The sequence below is a fragment of the Tamandua tetradactyla genome, chromosome 5 (assembly GCF_023851605.1).
Source record: "Tamandua tetradactyla isolate mTamTet1 chromosome 5, mTamTet1.pri, whole genome shotgun sequence".
NCBI lineage: Eukaryota > Metazoa > Chordata > Mammalia > Pilosa > Myrmecophagidae > Tamandua > Tamandua tetradactyla.
In genome coordinates this window covers 81,441,080-81,465,332 of record NC_135331.1, presented here as the reverse complement: position 1 = coordinate 81,465,332, position 24,253 = coordinate 81,441,080, and the positions used below count along the sequence as shown (strand labels likewise).

General features: G+C 34.6%; 1 protein-coding gene across 4 annotated transcripts in view; it reads right to left on the bottom strand.

Moving 5' to 3' along the window:
* ATP11B (ATPase phospholipid transporting 11B (putative)) overlaps positions 1–24,253 on the bottom strand; it is a 144,261-nt gene that overhangs the window by 15,564 nt on the left and 104,444 nt on the right. For all 4 annotated transcript variants that reach the window (XM_077161150.1, XM_077161149.1, XM_077161151.1 and 1 more), the window contains 3 exons: positions 3,772–3,837; positions 3,179–3,282; positions 1,749–1,914 (listed from right to left, as the gene is read on the bottom strand). In XM_077161150.1, the coding sequence (XP_077017265.1) occupies positions 1,749–1,914; positions 3,179–3,282; positions 3,772–3,837 (336 nt within the window). The remainder of the gene's footprint in view (positions 1–1,748; positions 1,915–3,178; positions 3,283–3,771; positions 3,838–24,253) is intronic.

Here is a 24,253-nt window from a genome sequence, read left to right as displayed (position 1 = left end):
AAAAGAGGCCAAATGGTAACAAAAATGATCACTTTTTATATAATTAAGCAATCTCTACAAAAGACATGTTTGCAACTGCTCTGCCTAATGTAGAAATTCCTAAGTGTAAATAAACCTGATTAGTTACTTTTATAAAGAATGAGGTCATTTATAAATTTTGGTGAAATATAACTTTATATAAGCTGAGAGAAGGAGACAAATGTATTCTTCATAAAGGTCTTTCTCTAAAGTATGATAGACAATGTCCCCAAAATAGTATTCTCTTACTATAAATCTCTCTGAGGATTAGAAATAGTAAAATAGGCAAACCTTTCAGATTTACAAATAACATACTGCACAGAAGAAATGTTTGTTGGTACCGCTATAAAAATTTGGTGCATAGGTACACAGAATAATCAGAGCATGAAAATTTTTCAGACTCATTTGTAGAGTACCAACAGACCAGTAACTTCATCATTAGTCTTGCAATAAATTTTTTACTGAGGCCCTACTACATACAGGTCCTGTATTAGTTGCTTTATATTCATTCTGTATAATCATGTAGGGTATGAATTATTCTGATTCTACAGAGAAGGAAATGAGGTAAAGGTAAAAACAATATTTGAATTCAAGTTGGTTGGGCTTCCGAGGCTCATGGTGTTGAGAAGTTATGTTGGTTCAATGGTGTGAGAATACATGTTCACTAGGATTGTGTTTCCAAAGCAAATAAATACTAAAGGAATGTTGCTGACATGATTAACTGAAATTAAAATTATGCACCAATGAGGAAGCCTAACTCAAATCACTAAATACTTAGTGAGCACTTATTCTATTTTTAGTATTAATACATATTAAACAAAATTTGCTTGGCAAGTACCAAAGATTATAAATAAATGCAGCCTTTACTATGGTATAAGAGTTGATTAGAATATATCCTTGAGAATATATTCTCAATGCTATGAATGGTTAATAGAACAAATTAAGATAGATCTTTTTCCCAACTTACATACAAATCTAGTACACGAAAAAAGGCATATTCAACTAAACAGCTACCATTTGTTAAGCATCATGCATCCTTTCATTTAATCCCTGTTACAAAGGTAATATATTAGATATTTCTAACCTAATTTTACTAATGCACAAACTGAGACTCAGAGTCACAGAGCTACCAAACTTGACAGAGCAGGGATTTGAGTTGAGATCTGTTAGGCCTCAAAGACCACACATTCTTAAGTACTATGTAATAAATTTCTAAATATTTGCTACAGTTTAATATTTATTAATAAATGTTCAGAGAAAGAATATATTTCATAAAAATCCTCTCTGTAAATATTATTTAGTTTAAATAACTTATTTCATACTCTTTTGTTGAAAACTATAAACTAAAAAAAATGATAAATTCTAATGTTTCTAAAGACATGGGTATATATCCTAACTATATATATCTAATAGAATGCTGTGATAATATTACTTAAGATACATTTAATATTATTATCTGGATATAACTTAGCAGTTTCATATTTAAAAACCTGGAGTTTTATTATGAACACAATGTAATTTTAAAAAATAATAATTTATTAGTAGTCATAAAACTAGTAGAAACAGTAAGAAACAACTTAATATCATATTTAACAACGTTCTTTATGACAAAATATATGACATAGGAATGGATAATTTCATATTTCCTGACATATGCAAATTATGATAGCTATTCAATGTTGAAGACCCCAAATTAAAAAAGGTATTGTATATATATAAAAATTGATTACCTGTGCTTTTTCAGTACTTGTAGGATGGAGCTGTCGGTCAAATACTTTCTTCACAATATCAAGAAATAGACATGCAACAACCATGATAATTATGGCAAACCAAACAGAACCACTTGATAGAAGCTGAATAAATACGAAGTACATATGCTGGGAGCCTAAAAATGGCCTGCAAAGAAAGAATGAGGGTCCAATAAAAGTGGAAAATGAAAGTCTTAAATCAAGACATCATATAAACCCACTGTATTTAAAAGTAACAATTATAAGAATACTGCAAGACAATGTTTAAAACTTCAAACCAATATAATTTAATAATGAAAATAAAAGTCTGTTAAAATTAAGATCCAATTTAATTACTTTCAATGACAATTACAGTCTTTATTATTAGGAAAGAGACAAGTAGCTAACTAGACAGCTCTATCTTAGTGGTAGGGTATCAAAAAAATTATGTAGTAATACAGCCTTAAGAGATCAAGGAAATCAAGAAAAAGTATGTAACAGGGTATTTTCTACTGCGTAATGAAAAGACTGATCATCCAAGTCTAGTTGAAAAGCACTACTTAAGCTCTTGAAACACATCTTTTGAAATAAATGCACTCACAAATGCTAGCTCTACACAGTAGTAGGTATTGCCAAGAGATTCTTGGATTTTTGTATATATTCCTTTGAAAGATATGGGGAAACAGAAAGAAATGGAGAAATAAAAAGAATTAAAAACAAACAAGTTCAACAAGCAATATTTGTATGAGATCCTTTTATAATCCTAAACAGATGTTAATTGTTTAGTCAACTCAAGCTTTTTGCCTAAATTCAAACATTTTTTGCCTGATAAAAGGGTTCAAATGCACAGCAAGCAGATGGAATATAATTCTTCAAAGAAGAGATTTTAGTTGTCCAACACTTACCAAAGAATCTTAGAAGTTGTACTAATTTCTAATCTATCAGAGTAGTTGTGTATCTATTTCTTTCAATGAAGATGAATTATATTTAACTTTGAGGAAGAATTTAACTCATTATCGAAATCTAATGGTTCTATGTGACTTATTTTATTACAGATACTAACTAGTAAATAATTTAGAGGAAATTTGATTAGTGTAAAGAACATTAGCTGCAGAGTAAGACAACCGGAAGTAAATCCTGGCTTTGCCACTTTTTTACCTTTGTGGCCTTGGGGCTCAGTTTCCACAAAGAAAAAAATGAGGATAGTAAGATTATTGTGGTGACTAATGTAGTATCTTAGGTAAAACACTTGGAATGTAGTTGGTATAAACTATATTAATTTCTTTTTTTCTCATCACCAATAAGATTAGTTGAAAGAAATGAGCAGAATAGGGTCTCAAAACTATTATGAACAGAATTTGTTTATAATATAATTTAGAACAATGAATACTATAGTTGAATCAATACAAAGAAAATACAACGTAGTCACTCACCAGAAAATACCTCCATAAAACAAAGAAAATACAAAATAAAATATAATAGATCCCCAGGTAACAAGATGATTTATCCAGGTCCAGAAATGAGTTTCCAAAGCCATCTAAAATATAAAACATTTAAAAAACCCTTAGAAATATAAAGCAGCAAAGCTTGACTTTAACCTCTCAGATAAAATTCAAGAAAAATATTAATGAAAGGGCCTTAGCATGAATTTGAATAATTTAAAGTTTATAAGATTTTTCTTCTGTGAGACCACAGCGCTGAAATATATGATTACTTTATTCTCAGCTTTTTGCCTAAAATGAATTGTGTTGTTTTATACTACATAAAAAGAAGCAAAATGTCAGAGATGAATATTATTATGGAGTTAACCTTTATTTGGCCATACAAATGAGATGAGGTTTTCCAAAATAATGAACTTACAAAATAATTCTTTGACAAAAATGAAAATGAATGATTTAAAATAGTGATCAGTGAAATTATTTATTACTGGAAAACAGAAAAATATCTATGGCTGAAGAAATGAAGAAAATTAAATACTAATTAAATAATTGCAAATTAGTCTGTATTTCTAAGTTCAGTACCATACCTTTACTGTAACTGTAATAACCATGACTGTGAAGACCAAAGTGCCAAATGTCCAGTTTCCAAACATCTAAACAGAAGGAACCAATTATTACTGTATTATGCATCAATATGTTAAATCAGGTCAAAGGCAAAAGTTAATTCCATTCTCTATTAAAAATCACTTGCATTATTTAAGCCAGTTACATTGGAAACCTATGATTATTTTAGTAAGGTTCAAAGAGTATGTGATACAGAGTACCATAAAGCATTATTATTACATACAATGACAGCACTGTCAGACTGGAAACCCAACGATGGGTTTAGAATTGTGTGGTACTAACTCTTTCTAGTTAAAATGATACAGCAATTAGTGACTGCTTTATTACTGTCACACAGTAAAACTGATAACACAACCCTATCTCATCAGAACTATTTTCCGAAAGAATTCTAAACAGAAGTTAGAGCCAAACACTTGCCATTATATTTCTGGATATAGCATAAACTGAGCAGGAAAAAAATAAATTTGCACAGAAAAGCAACACCTGAAAGCAAAGAAAATGGCCAGTGGAATCACTCGTCAAGGCATTCCATATACAAATATAGTTAATGCCAGTCAGAAAGTATGCCCCTGGTCCTTATAGTCAAAACACATCAACATTTTATTTAAAAAGCAAAATCCCAAAAGAATGTCAGAATTTTATTTTTATGAATAAGAATATAACCAAAAGCTTATATTAATTTACAAAGTAGTCATAATCTTTAATACTGGTTTAAAATATTATTTAAAAGGTTGTTTTTATAATTACAGAATTATTTCTAACCATAAGCATATATTTGACAAGTTACTTAACTTCTCTGTATCTCACTTTCCTCATTTGTAAAACAGAAATAAACCCCATAGGTTTCTATGAGAATTAGGGTATATGAAAGGTATAAGGTGATTAATATATAATCAGGAATCAATAAATAATAATTATCAATGATGAAAAACTACTGTTTCTTTATTTGAAGGTGTTTTGGGAGTTTGTCAAAGAGAAAAAGAAAAGTCACACTGAACCCGTGCTTATTTTTTGCTTTTATCATCTCTGGAAATGACCCAGAAATACTGTAAATCAGTATTGGTCTCCTCTGTGGGGCTGGGAGCCAGGCAGTGGCTTACTGATCTGTACTGGAAGCCATGAAGTGGCATCTTCCTTAGAAGCAGGGGAAGATTTAGGGCCTCCTCTTGACTAGCTCACTTAAGGCCCAGGAAGGGGCTTCAAAAATACATTCACATGGTTTTGGGTTAAAACACACACACACACACACACACACACACACACACACACACACACACACACACACCACATACACAAAAGTAATGTACTTTAACTGCAATTAATCAGTTGAGACTACGGTCTCTTTCCATTCTGAATGCCCCTGGAACAGTACATTCTCTGATGTTTCAGCAGAGCCCTGAATGGATGAAGGTGTCAGCCCTGTAACCTTGGGAGAGAAAAGCATCCAGGCAGAGAAACAGCAAGCAAAGAAATTCTACGGGGGAACAAGTTTATTCAAACAAAAAGAAAGTCAGTGTGGCTAGAGTAAAGTGAATAAAAGGGAGGGTGACAGGAACTAAGTCTATGACGTAGATGGAGTCACATCACATTTTATGGGATCCCAGGTCACATTTTATACTAAGTGCGATAAGAAGTCATGGCCGATTCTGAGCAGGGAGAGACATGATCTAATTTTCATTAAAAAAAAAAAAAAAAAGAATGTGTGGAGAGTGGACAGCAGGAAGGGGAAGAACAGAAACAGGAGCAGGAAGGAGGTGTTATTACTGTCCAGGAAAGAGAGAATGATGATCTGGACTGTGGCGGAGGTGGTAAGAAGCGGTAAGATTTAGGATATGTTGCGACTGCATGTGAGTTGTGAGAGAAGTAATAAGAAGTAAAATTAAGGATGATTCCTAGACTCTTTCCTGAACAAATGAGTAAAAGTGGGTGGTTCAGTTTATCAATATAGGAAGGACTGAAAGGGAAGTGGGTTTGAAGAAGAGATAAAAAATGTTATTTAGCCATTATTAAGTTTATGATTCCTATGAAACTTCTAAGTGGGGAAGGCAGGTAGCTATGAGTCTTGGAGAGACCAGTAGAGATGTAAAATTGGGAGTTTTCTGCATTCAGGTAGTATTTAAAACCAGTATAAATTCACCAGTGTACAGATAAAGAAGAAAAGAGGGCCTAGAACTGAACCCTGGAATTAGAGCAGTGGCTCTAAAGTGGGGGAGATTTTGCCTCCTAGGGCACATTTGGCAGGGTCTGGAGACATTTTGGTTGTCACAACCTGGTGTATGTATAGTATGTGTGTGTGTGTGTTTATGGTGTAGGTTTATGTGTGTATGCTTCTAACCTCTGGTAGGTAGAGGTTAGGGATACTGCCAAATACTCTACAATTAACAGAACAAGCCTCCCACAATAAAAATTAATCCAGTTCAAATGTCAATCCAGCAGAGATCAAGAAACTAATTCTGAGGGTAGGAAGAGAAGACTGAAAAAGAGCATTTAGCACAGAAGCCAGATGAGTATGATGTTACAGAATTGAGAGAAGATTACCTAGCAGGAAGGGAAGTTTCATAACTGTGTCCAATGACCAAGCTCTTAAGGGCTAACACATGCCCTGGGGTGTGGCAATACAGGGGTGGTTGTTGCCCCCACAAAGAATGCTTTTGATGGGAGTGCTGGGGCACTCTGCTGGAGCTGCCTCAAGAGAAAGCAGACCTGAGGGGCACGGGTGGTTCAGTGGCAGAAGGCTTGCCATCCATGCGGGAGACCTGGATTTGATTCCCAGACCAAGCATCCCCCACAAAAAAGAGAAAAAAATAAAATAAAAAAGAGAAGAGAGGCCAGGGAGTAGAAACAGTGAGAAAAAGATAACTTCTACCGAGTTAGCTGGCACGGGAGGTTGTGGGGTCAGAAGTGTGTTTTTTGTTAAAAGATGAGAGATGTTCAAGCATATTTGTATGCTGGTGGATTTTATCCAGTAGAGAATGAGAGACTGACGATGAAGAGACAGGAAAATTCACGAGCAAAGTCCTGGGTTAAGGATGTGGGGACTTAAAAATAAACAAAACATTAAAACTTTTTCAGTAGCAGGCTTAACTATACACCTATCTATAAAAGAATTACCTTCCCGGGCGGGCCACGGTGGCTCAGCAGGCAAGAATGCTCGCTTGCCATGCCAGAGGACCCGGGTTCGTTTCCCGGTAACTGGCCATGTTAAAAAAAATAAAAAAAAAGAATTACCTTCCCTAAGGTTAATTACTTGTTCGGTTCTCCAGTACAAACCATCTCTTTATTAGTTTTTAAACATCTGACAAATTTGGGTGATAACACACTTTTCTGTTCTCCTCTTGAGGTATAGCTGATTCTTTCCATTAAGTGATTGGAATATTATTAGTGCTTTACATTATAAGTGTGATAATTTTATGAACACAGAGAAATTCTGTAATGACTTAGAAACTTTAAGATACTTTTACCATATAACATTTCTATTAAAATATCCATATCTACCAATAAGAATTAAATAGTATATTTGCTCTTGAATGATCTGTTTGGTAATTACAGTGGTCAAATCCTTTGGATCAAAATAAAGGACACTGCATTCTCTGTGGGAGATAGATACAAAAGAGTGAATTCTAGTCTTAACAGAGACCTCTTACTATTTGATGGTTAGGGTTTCAACAGCTGATGACATGAATTGCATGAAAGAGAAATTAATTAAAGAAAAAGTGATGGTAAATAATACTTCAAAAAGGTTTATTTTCTTTTTCCCTGAAGCTGAGACTGCCAGAGAAGCAGGATGTCATGGAATGTGGGGACAGGAACTCAACAACCAGTGAAACTATTCTCTGTTTCTCTTCTCCCTGAATCAGCTTACTTTCCGACTCCCACTGCAGGACCACAGCCCTCCTTCCTGCTGCTTTCATTACAAAGCTGCTTCTCAGTCTAATATATTCTTACCTAGAAAGGATGCCTTCCCACCATATTCTGTGGAAGTCTTTAGCTTGGGGTGAACTCTTTTAACCTGAATTGTTTTTTTCATTTGTCTACCACCTTTTTTCCTTATTTATAATCTTATTTAAATGGTTTCTTCCCTGAGTAAGTTTGCTTGCTAGAATCACAACCTAGACAACATACCTATTTCAAAAAATTTGTACAATATCAACATTTTTAGAACAAGTGTGTCCAAAGATGAATTACTTTGTAGGAACCAACAAAGGAGGAGATAGGTTCTTTTTTAGAAAACACACAGTCATTACTTTTTAGTCACAATTTATAATACAGTTAATGAACATTCTTCATTGGCATTTCCCTCCCAATTATTTAGCTTTAAAAAAAACAAATGATTTTATGGAAGTCAGTTTCTGTAGATGATATAATATTCTTGTGGAAGTAAAATTTTTTAAGTTTTATCAAGATCTCTAACAAATATTTTATAATACAAGTTTACTGTTCTATTAAAAAATGATGATTATAATTTTCTTTACAAAGGATTAATTTGCTTCAAAATTTAAGGCTGCATGAGAATAAAAATCTACAACTATCAAACATAGTTATAAACCCACAGCATTCTGTGAAGCCCTGTTTAAATACAATTAAAAAAAGGTTGACCCTGTCAGATTACAGAAACAATGTTTTATGTCAAGCTCATTTTTTAGTTTTAAAAAATAAAAGAAAAAGATTATCTGAACAACATATCCACCAAATTACTAATCTGCAAATTCTTAATGAATGTTAGTGGTAAGGCAATATTACTATGCTATTAGATAAGCCTCAGTTTTTAACTAATATTTACATTTCAAATACTGTATGATTTAGACTCCATAAGACTATGCAAATTAGAACATTTTATACTGAGTTTAACACTTCTAGTTAGAAGAGTTAAAAAATCAGTCACACACACAAAAAGGGACAAAAAACAAAAAAAAATACAAAAATCAGTCAATAAAGAGTGGTATCAGCAAAATGAGAAGAGTAGGTATCTCCAAACTCCCAAACCCTTCACAGAAACATCAAAAGGCAAGCTATAATGATCAGAACCAACTTTGCCAGAATTCTGGAAAACAGTCAAAGATTTATAACAATCAAGGCAAACTGAATCAAACAAAGGGAAACTTAAATATAGAAGGAAGGTTTTGTGGTGCCTTACTTGTTTTTGTCCCCCCTCCTCTCTGGCTTGGTGACATTCCTGTGAAGACAGAAGCCTGCAATTCTAGTGTGGAACCACAGTCTCAGGTTTTGGAGGGTTTAGAGCACACCTTAAAACAAATTATTGTGTCTGTTCTAATCTTTTAGAGGCTACCTGAAGGACTGACACAAGGTGTTCATCTCTGTTTTGCCTAACTCAGAACCTACTCAGGGTGGAAAAGTGGTGGGTACTGGTTGAAAACACCATAAATCAAAAGAAAAACTTGTAGTTACTTGGGGAAAAAGATTAAAATTGAGGCATATAATAGACTGCCTAAAACCTGGAAGGAAAAGCTGGTGAGAGAATTTCTTTGGGAAATTAAGATATTCAAAAGTACTTGTGTATACTGGGGAATTCAGAAGGCAAGGCACATGCCTGGGATAGGACAGATGTTTAGAAAAGGACGGAGAATAATCTAAACTTTCACCACTGGCTGATCTCTAAACTCTGTGCAAGCAGGAAGTAAGGGCAAAGGTAGAGTTGTAAATGGCTTGTCTAAATGTTACAAGAGGGCCCTAGCACAGAGTTAATTCACAAAGACTGGGAGAGGCGCTTTTTGTTTTGCTTTGTTTTGGCAAGTTCCTGGCATTTAAGGAAACGTTTGTCAAAATACTGGCTGAGCACAAGCCGATGTTCAACAATCAATAACGGCAAATCCTGGGGACGGAGGAAAATCTGATTCCTAGAACTGCCACATTATAATATTTGAATGTTCAGTTTTCAACCTAAAGCTACAAATTGTACAATTTAATGGGAAAGTATGCTCCATGGAAAGAAAAAATATAAACCGGCAGAAATCATCCCTGAAGAAGTACAGATATTGGACTTTTTAGACAGCAACTTAAAATTTACTGTCTTAAATATGCTCAATGAGCTAAAGGAAACCACAGATAAAGAACTAAAGTAAACCAGGAAAATGTATTAACAAAATGAGAAAATTAATAAAGAGATAGAAATTATAAAAAGGAACTGAATAGAAACCCTGGAGCTGAAAGTAAACTGAAATGAGAAATTCACTAGAAAGGATCAACAGCACAGGTCCACAAGCAGAAGAATCAGCAAACTTGAAGATAGCAGACCTGAAATTATCCGCTCTTAGGAGCAGAAAGGAAAAAGAATTTATAAAGTGGAATAGAGCCTGAGGGTCTTATGGGACACTATCAAATGGATCTACATACCCATTATTAGAGTTCCAGAAGAAAACAGAAAGGGGAAGAAAGAATATTTGAAGAAATAATAGCTGAAAACTTCCCAAACTTGATGAAAGGATGAATATACAAATCCAAGTAGTTCAATGAACTCCAAGTAGGATCATCTGAAAGGGATCCATACTGGGACACATTATGGTCAGACTGTCTAAAGACAAAGAAAGAGGCAATCTTGAAAGCAGAAAGAGAAGCAACTCATCACATAAAAGGGTCTCTCGATAAAATTAACAGCTGATTCCTCATCAGAAACCACGGAGGCCAGAAGGCAGTAGGATGACATATTTAGAGTGCATCAAAGAAAAAATCCGTTAGCCAAGAATTCTACATTTGGTAAAACTATACTTCAAGAATAAAAGTGAAATTAAGGCATTCCAAAATAAACAAAAGCTAAAGGAGCTCATTACTAGTAGATCTACTCTAACAGAAATGCTGAAGAGACTCCATGCTGAAAGGAAAGGACACTGGTCAATCACTTGAAGACATAAATAAAGAGTAGTGGTAAAAGTTAACTACATAGGTAAATATGAAGGTCAATATTATTGTACTTTTGTTTGTAACTGCACTATATTTCCTATATCATTTAATAGGTAAATGCATAAAACTATAATCATAAATCTATGTTAATGGGCATACAATGTATAAAGAGGTAATTTGTAAACAACAACAATATAAAGAGGAGGGAAGAGATGGGTAGGAGCAAAGTCATCTACATAAAATTAAAGCTAAGTTGGTATTATAACTAAGTTATTATAAGTTTATGATAAGTTTTTTCAGAAAAAACTAAAAACTATACAGAAAAAGAAAGAAGGGAATCAAAATGGTATACTACAAAAAATCAACTAAAACCAAAAACAGGTAATAACGGGGAGAAATTCAGGATCACAAAACTTACAAAAAATCAAATAGCTAAATGAATGACACATCTTTCCTTATCAATAAATACTTCAAATATAAATGGGTTAAATTCTCCTATTAAAGGGCATAATGGCAGAATGGATTAAAAAAACAATCGCAATCCACCTAAATGTTGTCTATAAGAGACTCACTTTAGTTAAAAAGACTCAAAAAGGTTGGAAGTAAAAGATTGGCAAAGGATATCCTATGCAAATAGAGACAGATGGGGTGCCAATGCTATTATCAGACAAAATAGATTCTAAGAGACACAGAAGGGCACAATATATTGTTGAAAGAGTCACTCTTTCAAGAAGTCATAACAGTAAGTATATACATACTTAGCAACAGAGCCCCATATATAAAGCAAAAATTGATAGAATTGAAGAGAGAGGGGACAGTTTTACAACAATATTTCCCACCTGCAATAATGGACAGAACAACCAGACAAAAGATCAATAAGGAAGAGAGGACTTGAACAACACTATAAACCAATTAGACCTAAAAGACATATACAAAACACTCAACTCAAGAATGGGAAAATACTCATTCTTCTCAAGCACCCATGGAACATTCTCTAGGACAGACCCTAAAACAAGTTAAAGTTAAAAGGAGTGAGATCTTATAAATGACTTTTTCTGACCATAATGGAATAAAACTAGAAATAAAAAAGAAGGAAAACTGGTAAACTCCAATATGTAGAACTTTAAAAAATACAATTATAAACAATTAATGGGTCAAAGAAGAAAACCACAAGGGAAATTAGAAAAGATCTTGAGATGGATGAAAAGAAAAATACAATCTACCAAAGCTTATGGAATGCAGTGAAAGAAGTGCTCAGAAGAAAATTTATACCTGTAAACACTTGTCAAAAATAGAAGAACTCAAATCAATAACCTAATTGTACACTTTAAGGAATTAGAAGAGGAGCAAACTAAACCTAATGCCAGCAAAGGGAAGGAAATAATGACTGAATGGAAATAAAACAGAGAATAGAAAGACAGTTGAGGAACTCAACAAAACTAAAGTTGGTTCTCTGAAACAATCGTCAAAATTGTCAAACCTTTAGTTAGAAAAAAGTGAGACTAAGGAAAAACATTCAAATTCTGAAATTAGACATAATAGAGGGGATATTAATATTTTTCAGAAATGAAAAGGATTATAAGGGAATACGATGAAAAACTGTATGCCAACAAAATGGACTACCTAGATGAAACTGATAAATTACTAGAAACACAAAAACTATCAAAACCTCCCAAAAAAGACATAGAAAATGTGAATTACCTACAAGTAAGGAAACTAAAGAAACTGAATTAGTAATCAAAACCTCCCAAAAAAGAAAAACCATGGCCACATGTCTTCACTGGTGAATTCTACTGACACATTTAAAGAACTAACATTAAACCTTCTCAAACTCTTCCAAAAATAGGGTGGGCCACGGTGGCTCAGGAGGCAGAGTTCTCGCCTGCCATGCAGGAGACCTGGGTTTGATTCCCGGTGCCTGCCCATACAAAAAACAAAACCAAAAAACAAAAAAAGCAAAACTCTTCCGAAAATATAAAGAGCAAGGAATCTTCCTAACTCATCTATGAAGCCATAATACAGAAACTAGACAAAGATACTACAAGAAAAGAAAACCACAGACAAATACCCTTATGACTACAAATACCAAAGTCCTCAACAAAATACTAGCAAAGCAAATATAGCAGCACATTGAAAGGATTACATACTAAACCAAGTGGCTTTTATCCTCAGAATGAAAGGGTGGTTTAACATATGGAAATCAATGTAATATTCCACATTAAGAGAAACAAGGAAAAAAAAAAAAGAACATCATCTCAGCTGACGTGGAGCAAGCTTTGACAAAATCTAACACCCGTTCATTATAAAACTATGAATGGAAGGGAAATTCCTCAAAATGATAAGGTCATATATGAAAAAGTCACAGCTAACATCATACCAATGGTAAAAGTCTGGCAGATGGCTTTTTTTTTTTTTTAAGGTTAACATGTTTATTAAAGAATCAGAATTCTTCCCACACCAGAAAGAGACCACCTAAGCCATTGTACAGCTAAATTCTGACTTGAAAACCAGAGATTTTAAGAAATGCAACCACTTGCATTAAAATTAATCAAAGTGAATTAATTTAAAAGATATGCCATGGCAGCTGCTATTAGATTTTAGGTCAAATAACCAACAGGCCCAACAATATGACACAGTATGGCCACAGTGGTCAAAACAGTATGGTACTGCCTCAATGACGGACATATTGATCAACGAAATCGAATTAAGAGTTCAAAAATAGAACTCTCAGATCCATGGTCGATTTTTTCAAAGCATTTCTAATTGTGAAATAAAACATATATACGGAAAAGTAATGAATTTCAAAGTGCAATTCAAAGTAGTTATAGTGCAAATTTCAAAGTCTACTATCAATTACAGTTGTACAATTTCATATATTTCCTTTTGGCTGTTCAAATACACTAGACTCTAAAAAGAAGTATCTATACAATGATTCAGTAGTCATAATTCTTTGATAAATCCTGACATATCTGTTATAACTTCTCCCTTTCATCTGATCACTCCCTCAATCTTCAGAAATATTTGGGCAATGACTATCTAACTTCTTCATGTTAAAAAAAAAATCAATTGATTTTCTTTTTTGGGGGGGTGATAGGTTGCATGGTTCGGGAATTGAGCCCGGGTCTCCCGCATGGAAGGAGACCATAACTTCAACTGATTTTTTTTTTAATCTTTTAAATTAATTTTTCAATTTTTTAAAGACTATGACAATAAAGAAACACATTCTTAACATATGATCATTCTGTTCTACATAATCAGTAATTTCACAATATCATCACATGATTGCATATTCATCATCATGATCACTTCTTAGAACATTTGCATCAATTCAGAAAAAGAAATAAAAAGACAATAGAAAAAAATTCATACATACCATACCCCTTATCCCTCCCTTCTTTTTTAAATTAATTTTTTATTTACAATACATAATCACATACACATATAAACATTCTTATCATATGATCATTCCGTTCCTTCAACTGATTTTTGACAAGGCTCCCAAGTCCACTCAACTAGAAAAAAGAGCCTCTTCAATAAGTGGTGTTGGGAAAACTAGATATCCATAACCAAAAGAATGAAAGAGGACCTCTGTCTCACACCCTATACAAAAATTAACTCAAAATGGATCAAAGACCTAAATATAAGAACCAGTACCATAAAAACATTAGAAGAAAATATAGTAAAACATTTTCAGTATCTGGCGATAGGCAGTAGTTTCCTAGACTTTACATCCAAAGCACAAGCAATGAAAGAAAAATTAGATAAATGGGACCTTCTCAAAAGTGAATATACTTCTATGTTTCAAAGGACTTTGTCAAGAGGGTGAAAAGGCAGGTGACTCAATTAGAGAAAATATTTGGAAACCACATATCTGATAAAGGTTTGGTATCCAAAACATATAAAGAAATTGTACAACTGAAAAATAACATGAACAACTCAATTTAAAAATGGGCTGAAGACATGAATAGACATTTTCTAAAGAGGAAATGCAAATGGCTAAAAAGCACAAGAAAGGATGCTCAGCTTCACTAGCTATTAGTGAAATGTAAATCAAAACCATAGTGAGGTATCTCACAACTACTTGGGTGGCTGCAAAACTACAAGTATTGGAGAGGATGTGGAGAAAAAGGAACACTTATTCACTGCTGGAGGGATTGTAAAATAGTACAGCTGTTATGGAGGACAGTTTGGTGGTTCCTAAGTATAGAGTTGCATTATGACCCAGCAATCCCACTACTTGAGATATACCCAGAGCTGAAAGTAGGGATGTGAACAGACATTTACACACTGATGTTCATCGCAGCATTATTCAAATTGCCAAAAGATCGAAACAACCCAAATGTCCTTCAACAGATGAATGGGTAAACAAAATGTGGTATATACATATGACAGAATATTATTCAGCAGTAAGAAGGGATGAAGTCCTTGGACATAAAAATGTCCAAGCGTGTGTATATATACACACATACACACACACACAGAGTATATAAATGGATGAGCTTGGAGGATATGTTAAGTGAAATAAATCAGATACAAAAGGACAAACATGATCTCACTAATATGAATTAACTGTAATATGTAAATTCAACATAAAATACAGAATTCAGGTTGCCAGGATATACAATAAGGCTAAAGAATAAGGAATGGTAACTTAACATGTGCAGAATGTTAACTAGGCTGAACTTAAACATTTGGAAATAGACAGAGGTGATGGTGGCACATTATTTTGAGAATAATCAGCAGTGCTAAATTATGGGTGACTGTAGTCTTAAGGGGAAGTTTTGAGTCATGCATGTCATCAGAAAGAAAGCTGGAGATTAAAAATGGGAATGTATAACTGAATCTTGTGGTGGACAATGTCTGTGATTAACTGTACAAATATTAAAAAGTTCTTTCATGAACTAGTGCAAATGCATGACACTATTACAAGGAGTTATTAATATAGGGGTGTATGGGAAAAAAGTTCCTATTGCAAACTATGGGCAATAGTTAACTAATATTTTAATACTCTTTCATCAACAGTGACAAATGTACTACACCAGTACTATGGGTCAATAATGGAGGGGGGGGTGCGCATTTTAAAGGGTACGGGAGGATTTGGGTTTTCTTTCTCCTATTTTTTTTCTGGAGTAATGAAAATGCTGCAAAATTGATCATGGGGTTGTATAATGACTATGTGACTGTACTGTGAGCGAGAGATTGTATATTTCAGACAGTTTGTATGGTATGTGAATAACTCAATAAAATTGCATTAAAAAAAAGCATGGCTGAAGAGGAGTCAGAAAGAATAGTACAAATTATTGCCCTTTGAGAATTGATATGTTTGCTTTCTGGCTCATTGAAGATTTTAATTAGAAACATTCTTTTTTCACAGATACTTCATTCAAATGGTGTTTTAGTTTGCTAATGCTGCCAGAATGTAATATACCAGAAAGGGAATGGCTTTTATAAAGGGGATTTATTAAGTTACAAGTTTACTGGTCTAAGGCCATAAAAATGTCCAAACTAAGGTATCCAGATAAAGATATCTTGACTTTAAAGTATGGCCGATGTCTGTCACATGGGAAGGCACATGGCTTGTGTCTGCTGGTCCCTTGTTACTGGTTCTGTTGCTTCCAGTGGCTTCCTTTCTACGTGTCTGTGGGTCCTGATTTAGCTGCTCTGGGGCAAAAATCTGGGTTTCATCTCTTGGCTTGGCATCTCATGGAAAGGCATATGGTGACGTCTGCTGGGCTCGGGTTTGCTTCTAGCTTTTTTTTTTTTTTTTTTTTTTTTTTTTTTTTTTTTTTTTAAAGGAAAGACAGAGAGAAGGAAGGAAGGATAGAAGGAAGGAAGGAAGGAAGAAAGGGAAACATTTTTAAACATTTTCTTGTTTTATTGTATTCTGTTTCTCCGTTTTTTGTTACATGGGCTGGGGCCGGGAATCGAACCGAGGTCCTCCGGCATAGCAGGCAAGCACTTTGCCCGCTGAGCCACCGCGGCCCGCCCTGCTTCTAGCTTTTGTTGGCTCTATCAGCTTCTGGGATCTCCTGGGGCTTCTGCATTTCCAAACGTCTGTGTCTATGTTGGCTCTGACCTGTCTCTCTCTACACGCTCTTTTAAGGATTCTAGTAAACTAATCAAGACATAAGCTGAATGGACAGAGTCAAATCTCTATCTAATCAAATGGTCACATCTCTGTGGAAACAATCTAATCAAAAGTTACACCCTAAATAATAGGTCAACCCACACAAGTGTGTATTAGGATTGAAAGAACATGGCTTTTCTGGGGTACATAAATTTCAAACCAGCACAGTTGTGTTTTAATGATAGATCTTCACCAACAAAGTAAAGACAAGAGCAAAGAAAGTTAGGCTCACAGATAGCTTCAGTGCAGTCTTGACAGAGCCTCTACATCTGCAGCACCATTCTAGAACTCACTGGGTCCTGATGAATTGCAACAGAGATATGGGATGACGAACTCAAGTGATTCTCAAACCTGTTTCTAATTCTTCTGTTGAACCTAAGACTTCTCCTTTGGCTAACTGTTTGCTAACAGATGGGTGAAGTACATACTTTGGTGTCTGATACTGGCTACCCTTTCATAAAATGTTTTCCTGTTTCATAAATGTCCACTTCAATTATTTTCCCAATAAATGGGGTGGTTCTTTGGCAATAAAACCCACTCACAACAGCTAGAAGTAAAAACTAAAATTGTGGAATTGTAACCTGTACCAACTCTGAAATCTGTTCTACAACTAATTGTTGAAATATACTTTGAAATTTATTGCTTTTTTGTATATATCTTATTTTTCACAAAAAAAAAAAGAAAAAAAAAGAGAAGGAAGAGTATAACAGAGAAGACAGGATTTAAATGAATATGACTGCTGAATCATTATATTGATATTTCTGTTGGTCTCCTGTGTCTTGGAGCAGCTAGAAGAAAAGGCGAAAAATGGTGGAACTGCAACTCATATCAACTTTAAAATCTGTTCTATAACTACTTGCTAAATGTACTTGGAAATTTATGGTTTTTGTATATATGTTATCTTTCACAATAAAAAAAGTTAGAAAAAAAAAAAACACTCACAGAATTGACTGTCTATAACACAGAACCTGGAATCAAAAGATTCTTCTATTACGAACACTTGTGTTCCCCAATCTTGTGATCATATGGATTAGAAGAATACAAACCCAAGAAAGATTTTTTGTTCTTTTCACTTGTGCTGAAATGTTCCATTTCTGCAAAAGGAGTTCCTGTACTCAGGTAAAACTGGTTAATAAACGGGTTGGGCATTTGTACCCTTCAACAAGCTTCACTGTTTCTTGAAAACCTTGACAGGTAATGTCCACAGCAATCAAGAAGGCATAGATGCTGGCTTTTGTGATTTTTATTCAACATAGGACTGGAAGTCCTAGCCAGAGCAATTAGGCAAGAAAAAGAAATAAAAGGCTATTAATAATAGCATAAAAAAGAACCAAATATTAGGAATAAACTCAAACAAGAAAGCACAAGACATGTTTACTGAAAACTACAAAACATCTCCAATAAAATTTAAAGAAGATCTAAACAAATGGAAAGACAATCCGTGCTCATGGATTGGAAGACTTAATATTTAATGAGAAGATGTTAATACTACCTAAAGCAAGATACAGATTAAATACAAGTGCTATAAAAATCTCAATGGTACCTTTTGCAGAAATTGAAAAACTCATGCTATTCCTGGCCTTCAACTGTTTGTTTTTTTGAGCCCATAAGAACAATGTGTAAGAAAACAGAAAGCATCCAAAACATCCAGAGCTGAATAATGGGACAAGAACTAGAAGTCTAAAATCAAACATTTTTAGCAGAGGGAGATGTAGAAGGGAGCTGGAACAAAAGGAAAGGGGTCTGGGGGGCCCAATGGTGGTGAAATAGGCTTTGAGAAAAAGAGGCAGGAGCACTCTGGAGAGGAAACATAAACAATGGGTTGGAACTACACACAAGAGGGAGTATTTTGGGAGAACCAGCAGGGAGACCTATACTAGGGGAGATTTAAGAAGTAGATGTGGTGAGATTGCACAAGACAGGGTCTCCAATATGAGACTGAGTTGACAGTAACAACTAGTATTGAGTACTTCTTATGCTAGGTGCTTTACATAAAATGTGTCGTTTTATCCTCACAGGCAATTCATAAAGTAGGGATTACGCCCCTTAATTTGCAAGTGAGGAAAATGAGGCTTAGAGAAGATAAGTAACTCATCTCAGATCACTCAAATGATAAATACTTGCTGACAGGAGATGAATCTCACCAAGGCGTGCTTCTTTTCCACTCTGCCTATTATTGGTGGGAGGGAGCGGTAGATTAATTTCTAGTGGTATATGTCTGAGTAGTAGGTTACAGGGAAAAGAAGCTGATTTATAATTTGAGTTCTTAAAAAAAATCACTCAAGAATTACTTGTAGTAAAGCTAATGAACAAAAAACCTTTCATACTAAAGGGCAATAACAACTTACCTTTATTAAGGTTTTATCTTTTGTATGAAGTGTGCTCAAGATTTAATTTTAAAGAGTCACTAAAAACTAAAACCAAATTTTCAAATTAAAGGAATATTTTCATAAATTATGACATATAATAGACTATTATGTAGCCATGAATATGTTTTTGAAGTATTTTAAACAACACGGAAAATTGCTTAGGTTATAATGTTAAGGAAGAGGAATACAAATTGTGGAGTTAAAAAATGGCAAAAAAAATAATAAAAGAATGGAAGAAAATATGTTAAAATGAAAGAAGTAATTTTAACTGGGTAGAAGAAACACTGGTAATTTATTTATTTATTTTTTCTGTGTATTACAAATTTATAGACATATATTACTTTTAAAATCAGAAAAAAAGCAGTAACTAGCAACATGAGATCTCTAATTTTTTTTCTACCAATTTATTCCTTTTTCTTAATTCTTCCCCCCTCTTTATTCTGTCCAGTTTTCAACCCAATGTTTCATGTGGAAATGGGCATAGTTACTCAAATACCTATCTATTTGATGGTTCTTGTACAGGTACAATTCTTACAGAAGGGCACTAGGTTAATACCTGTTTCTGTAGGGCATTTATGGCTGATTAAGTGCATAGGCTCTAAAGTCAAACAGATCTGAGTTTGAATTCTATTCTTATAATTTACTTACTGTATGATTTTATGCAGGTTTTGTAGCCTAAGGTTAAATTTTTTAAATGCAAAATAGTAATGGGTAATATTTTCCTCACACAAGGTTATTATAATGATTTAACAGCTACTGCATGTAATATACCTGGCACAGAGAAAAAATTCAAAGGCAGCTATTATTTGGGAGGTGCTGTAACCATTAGGCTAGACAAACTAGATTCATGATTTGGCCCAAATCAGTTGAAATATGTCATAAAAAGTGATGTGGCATATAGGGGGCAAGATGGTGGTGTAGAGAGGTGTGAAATGTAGTAAGCCCTCTAGAGCAGCTAGTAAATAGCCAAGAACTGTCTGGAACAACTCGCTGGGTGACAGCTATAACTGGACACACATCATACACTGGTTTGGAACTGGTAGAAGGCCCCAGATTATAGCACAAAACTCTAGGTAAAATCCCCCAATTGCAGAGGCTGGTGGCCCTTCCCCACTGGCATGGCTGGCTCTGCTGGAGACACTTCCCTGGAGGAAAAGGCAGCAGTCACTATTAGGAACAAGGGAAGGGAGTTCAACCAAGCTCTAATTGCATTTTTGTTGTTGTTATTGTTGTTGTTTTGCACGGGCAGGCACTGGGAATCGAACCCAACCTAACTGCTCTTTAATTAACAAGTTTGGACTGCTGAATACAAGTTCTGAACACATACACACAAGAGCAAGCAGGAATGGAACCCAGAGGTCTCTACAGGCAGAAGGAGGTGGGCCTGATGGGAAAAACAACAAGAAATAGAAGGCTTTTGGAGTTAGCCAAGCTCAGAATACTGGAAAAGGGCTGTACCCTAAGAAAAGGCACACTTTATCTCTCTAAGCCCAACTCTGCAAGTGACATTGCTACCTATCATAACTTGCCAAATCCTAACCAGAACCATTCTTGCCAATCCAGTCCTACGGCATTATATAATATTTTACAAAGGATCCATGCACTAGGGTAACTTTCTAAAGCCTACAAACTCCAAATGGGTCCTGAGACCAGGTGATGGTGATGTTATACAGAGAAGGGAGGATTTAACAAATGAGTAGGATTGCTGAATCATGACAATGATTATTTTTTTAGGCTCCAATACTTTAGAGTAGCCAGAAGTAAAAACCTAAAATTGTCGAACTGTAACCCATACCAAACTCTGAAATCTGTTTTTCAACTAATTGTCCTGATGTACTTTCAAATTTACTGCTTTTATGTATATATGTTCTTTAAACAGGAGGAGTATAATAGAAAAGATAGGATTTAACAAATGAATATGACTGCTGAATCATTACATTGATGTTTCTGTTGGTCTCCAGTGTCTTGGAGCAGGTAGAAGAAAAAACAAAAAATTGTGGAACCGCACCCCATAACAAACTTTAAAATCTGTTCTATAACTATTTGTTAAAATGTACTTGGAAATTTATTGCTTTTTTGTAAATGTGTTATATTTCACAAAATAAAAAAAAGCTTGAAAAAAAAAGAAAGTGGTATATAGAACTGGATAATAACTCTGGCTCTTGACTTATGAACATTGAGAGTTCAATGAGACTGGCTCTGAAAAGAGATTTCTTTTAAAAAACTATTCTAAGTTGCTCATTAGAGAAAGCCTCAGGCATTTCCAATTGTCAGCACTGACCCAGGCACCAGTGGAGTTAAGATAGGTCTGAGAGACAAAGTAACAAGTCAGGTGAAGGAGATAATTTCCTAAAGGGAATGGGGAGGGGGGAGTTAAAGTGTGCCCTCACAGAGAATTCAGATCCCAAGGGCTGGAGAACAGAAACAGCTTAAGCCTGCATTCTGCTCAGCCTCTATTCCAACCACTCCCCGGGCAGGCTAAGAATTACATGCTCTGCACCACTTTACACGGTAGGAGCTGTGGACTGAAAGCACCACTGCTGGGCAGAAAAGGAATAGCACAGAGTCCAGAGGTGGCACAGGAAAGACTGGCACCCTGCTGGGTCTCACCTCCAGGAAACTCGATACTGATTACATCCTTCTTCTGAGGCCTGGGCCTGTCTGGTATGGGAAAATATGGGGTCAGTCATAATTGAGGAACCCTCAAAAAAGGTTCCATTTAGGAGGTCAAGGACCAAAAAACAAGAGCTGAGAAGTTCTGATCAGTTAAACAGACACTCGGCTACAACAGGTCTAGAATAATTTGAACTGAATGCCAAATATCAGATAGAGAACAAAGCCTAACACAGAAAACCCTAGGTAAAAGAGAGAAAACAAACTCCAGAATAAGCTAATGTAAGAAATCAGATGCCTAGTGTGCTGGTTTGAAAAGGGGCAGAAAGACAAATGGGGGAAATATTTCCCATCTCTTATGAAAGACATAATATTACAGATCCAAGAAGCACAGAGTATCCCAAACAGAATAGATTTGAAAAGAGCTACTCTAAGACACTTATGAATCAGACTGTCAAAGAGAAAGAGGGAATTCTGAAAGCACCAAGAGAAAAACAATTCATTACATACAAGGGAAAGCTCAATGAAACTGGATTTCTCAGCAGAAACTATGGGGGCAAGAATGCAATGGTATGATATATTTAAGTCACTGAAAGAGAAATAGTGCCAACCAAGAATTCTATACCTGGCAAAACCGTGTGTCAAAAATGAGGGAGAATTTAAAATATTTTCACACAAACAGATATTGAGTTTGTGAATAAGAGACATGCTCTACAAGAAACACTAAAGGGTACACTACAGGTATATAGGAAAAGGGAGACAGAGATTTGGAGAAGAGTACAAAAATGAAGACTATCAGTAAGGGTAAAAAAGAGAGAGAAAAAATAAGATAGGTAAAATCCAAAAGACAAAATGGTAGAAGAAAGTACTGCCTTCACAGTAATAACATTAATCAAAAGACACAGACTGGCAGAATGGATTTTAAATCTATATGCTGTCTACATGAGACTCAGTATAGACACAAGGACATAAACATGTTGAAATTGAAAGGATGGAAAAAGACATTTCATGCAAACAACCAGAAAAGAGCAGGGGTAGCTATACTATATGAGACAAATTAAACTTCAAATGTAAAACAATTAAAACAGTCAAAGAAGGATACTATATATTAATAAAAGGGAAAATTAATAAAAGGGAAAATTAATCAAGAAGATATAATGATCATAAACATTAATACACCAAGCCAGAGAGCCCCAAGATACAAGAGGGACACACTACCAACAGTGAAGGAAAATACCTCTATGATAACAGTTGGAGACTTCAATATACTTATCTCCTCAATGGGTAGAATATCTAGACATAGGATCAGTAAGGAAACAAAGATTTTAAATAGTACAATAAATGAACTAGGCTTAACAGATTTTTACAGAACATTATACCCTAGAACAGCAGGATACACATTTTTTTCAAGTGCACATGGATCATTCTCAAGGATAGACCACATGTTGGATCACAAGCAAGACTCAATAAATTAAAAATGAAATTATACAGAACACTTTCTTAGATCATAATGGACTGAAGTTGGAAATAAATAACAGGCAGAAGATTGGAAAATTCACAAATACACTGAAGCTAAGTAATATACTCTTAAAGAACCAGTGGGTCAAGGGAGAAATTACAAGAGAAATCAGTAAATATCTTGAGGAAAATGAAAATAAAAACACAACATATCAAAACTAATGGGATGGAGCAAATGCAGTGCTGAAAGGGAAACACTGCCTGAAATACCTATATTAAAAAAGAAGAGAGAGAAAAATAGAAGAATTTTAACTGTTCACATAGAGGAACTAAAGAATAGCAAACTAACCCCAAAACAAACTGAAGGAAAGAAATAACAAATATCAGAGGAGAGGTAAATGAACATGAGAACATGAAAACAATAGAGAGAATCAACGAAACCAGAAGTTGGGTCTTTGAGAAAACCAATAAAACCTTAGCTACACTGAGATAAAAAAAAAGAGGACACAAATAAAATCAGATAAAAAAAAAGAGGATACAAATAAAATCAGAAATGGAGGAGGGGATACAGCTACTGATCCCACAGAAATAAAGGAGATAATGAGAGGATACTATGAGCAACTATATGTTAATAAACCAGATGAAATGGACAACTTCCTAGAAAAGCATGAACAACCAACAAGGACTCAAGAAGAAACAAATGACATCAACAAACCAATCACAAGTAAAGAGATTAAGGCAGTCATCAAAAAACTTTCAAAAAAGAAAAGTTCAGGACCAGATGGTTTCACATAGGCAAGAAAAAGAAATAAGAGGTATCCATTTGGAAAGAAAGAAGTAAAATTTCACTGTTTGCAGAGGACATGATCCTATTTATAAAAAGTCCTGAAAAATCTAGTTAAACTACTAGAGCTAATAAATGAGTACAGCAAAGTTGTAAGGTGCGAAACCAGCACCCCAAATCAGTAGTGTTTCTATTGAATGAATAATTTGAGGAGGAAATCAAGAAAAAAACTCAATTTA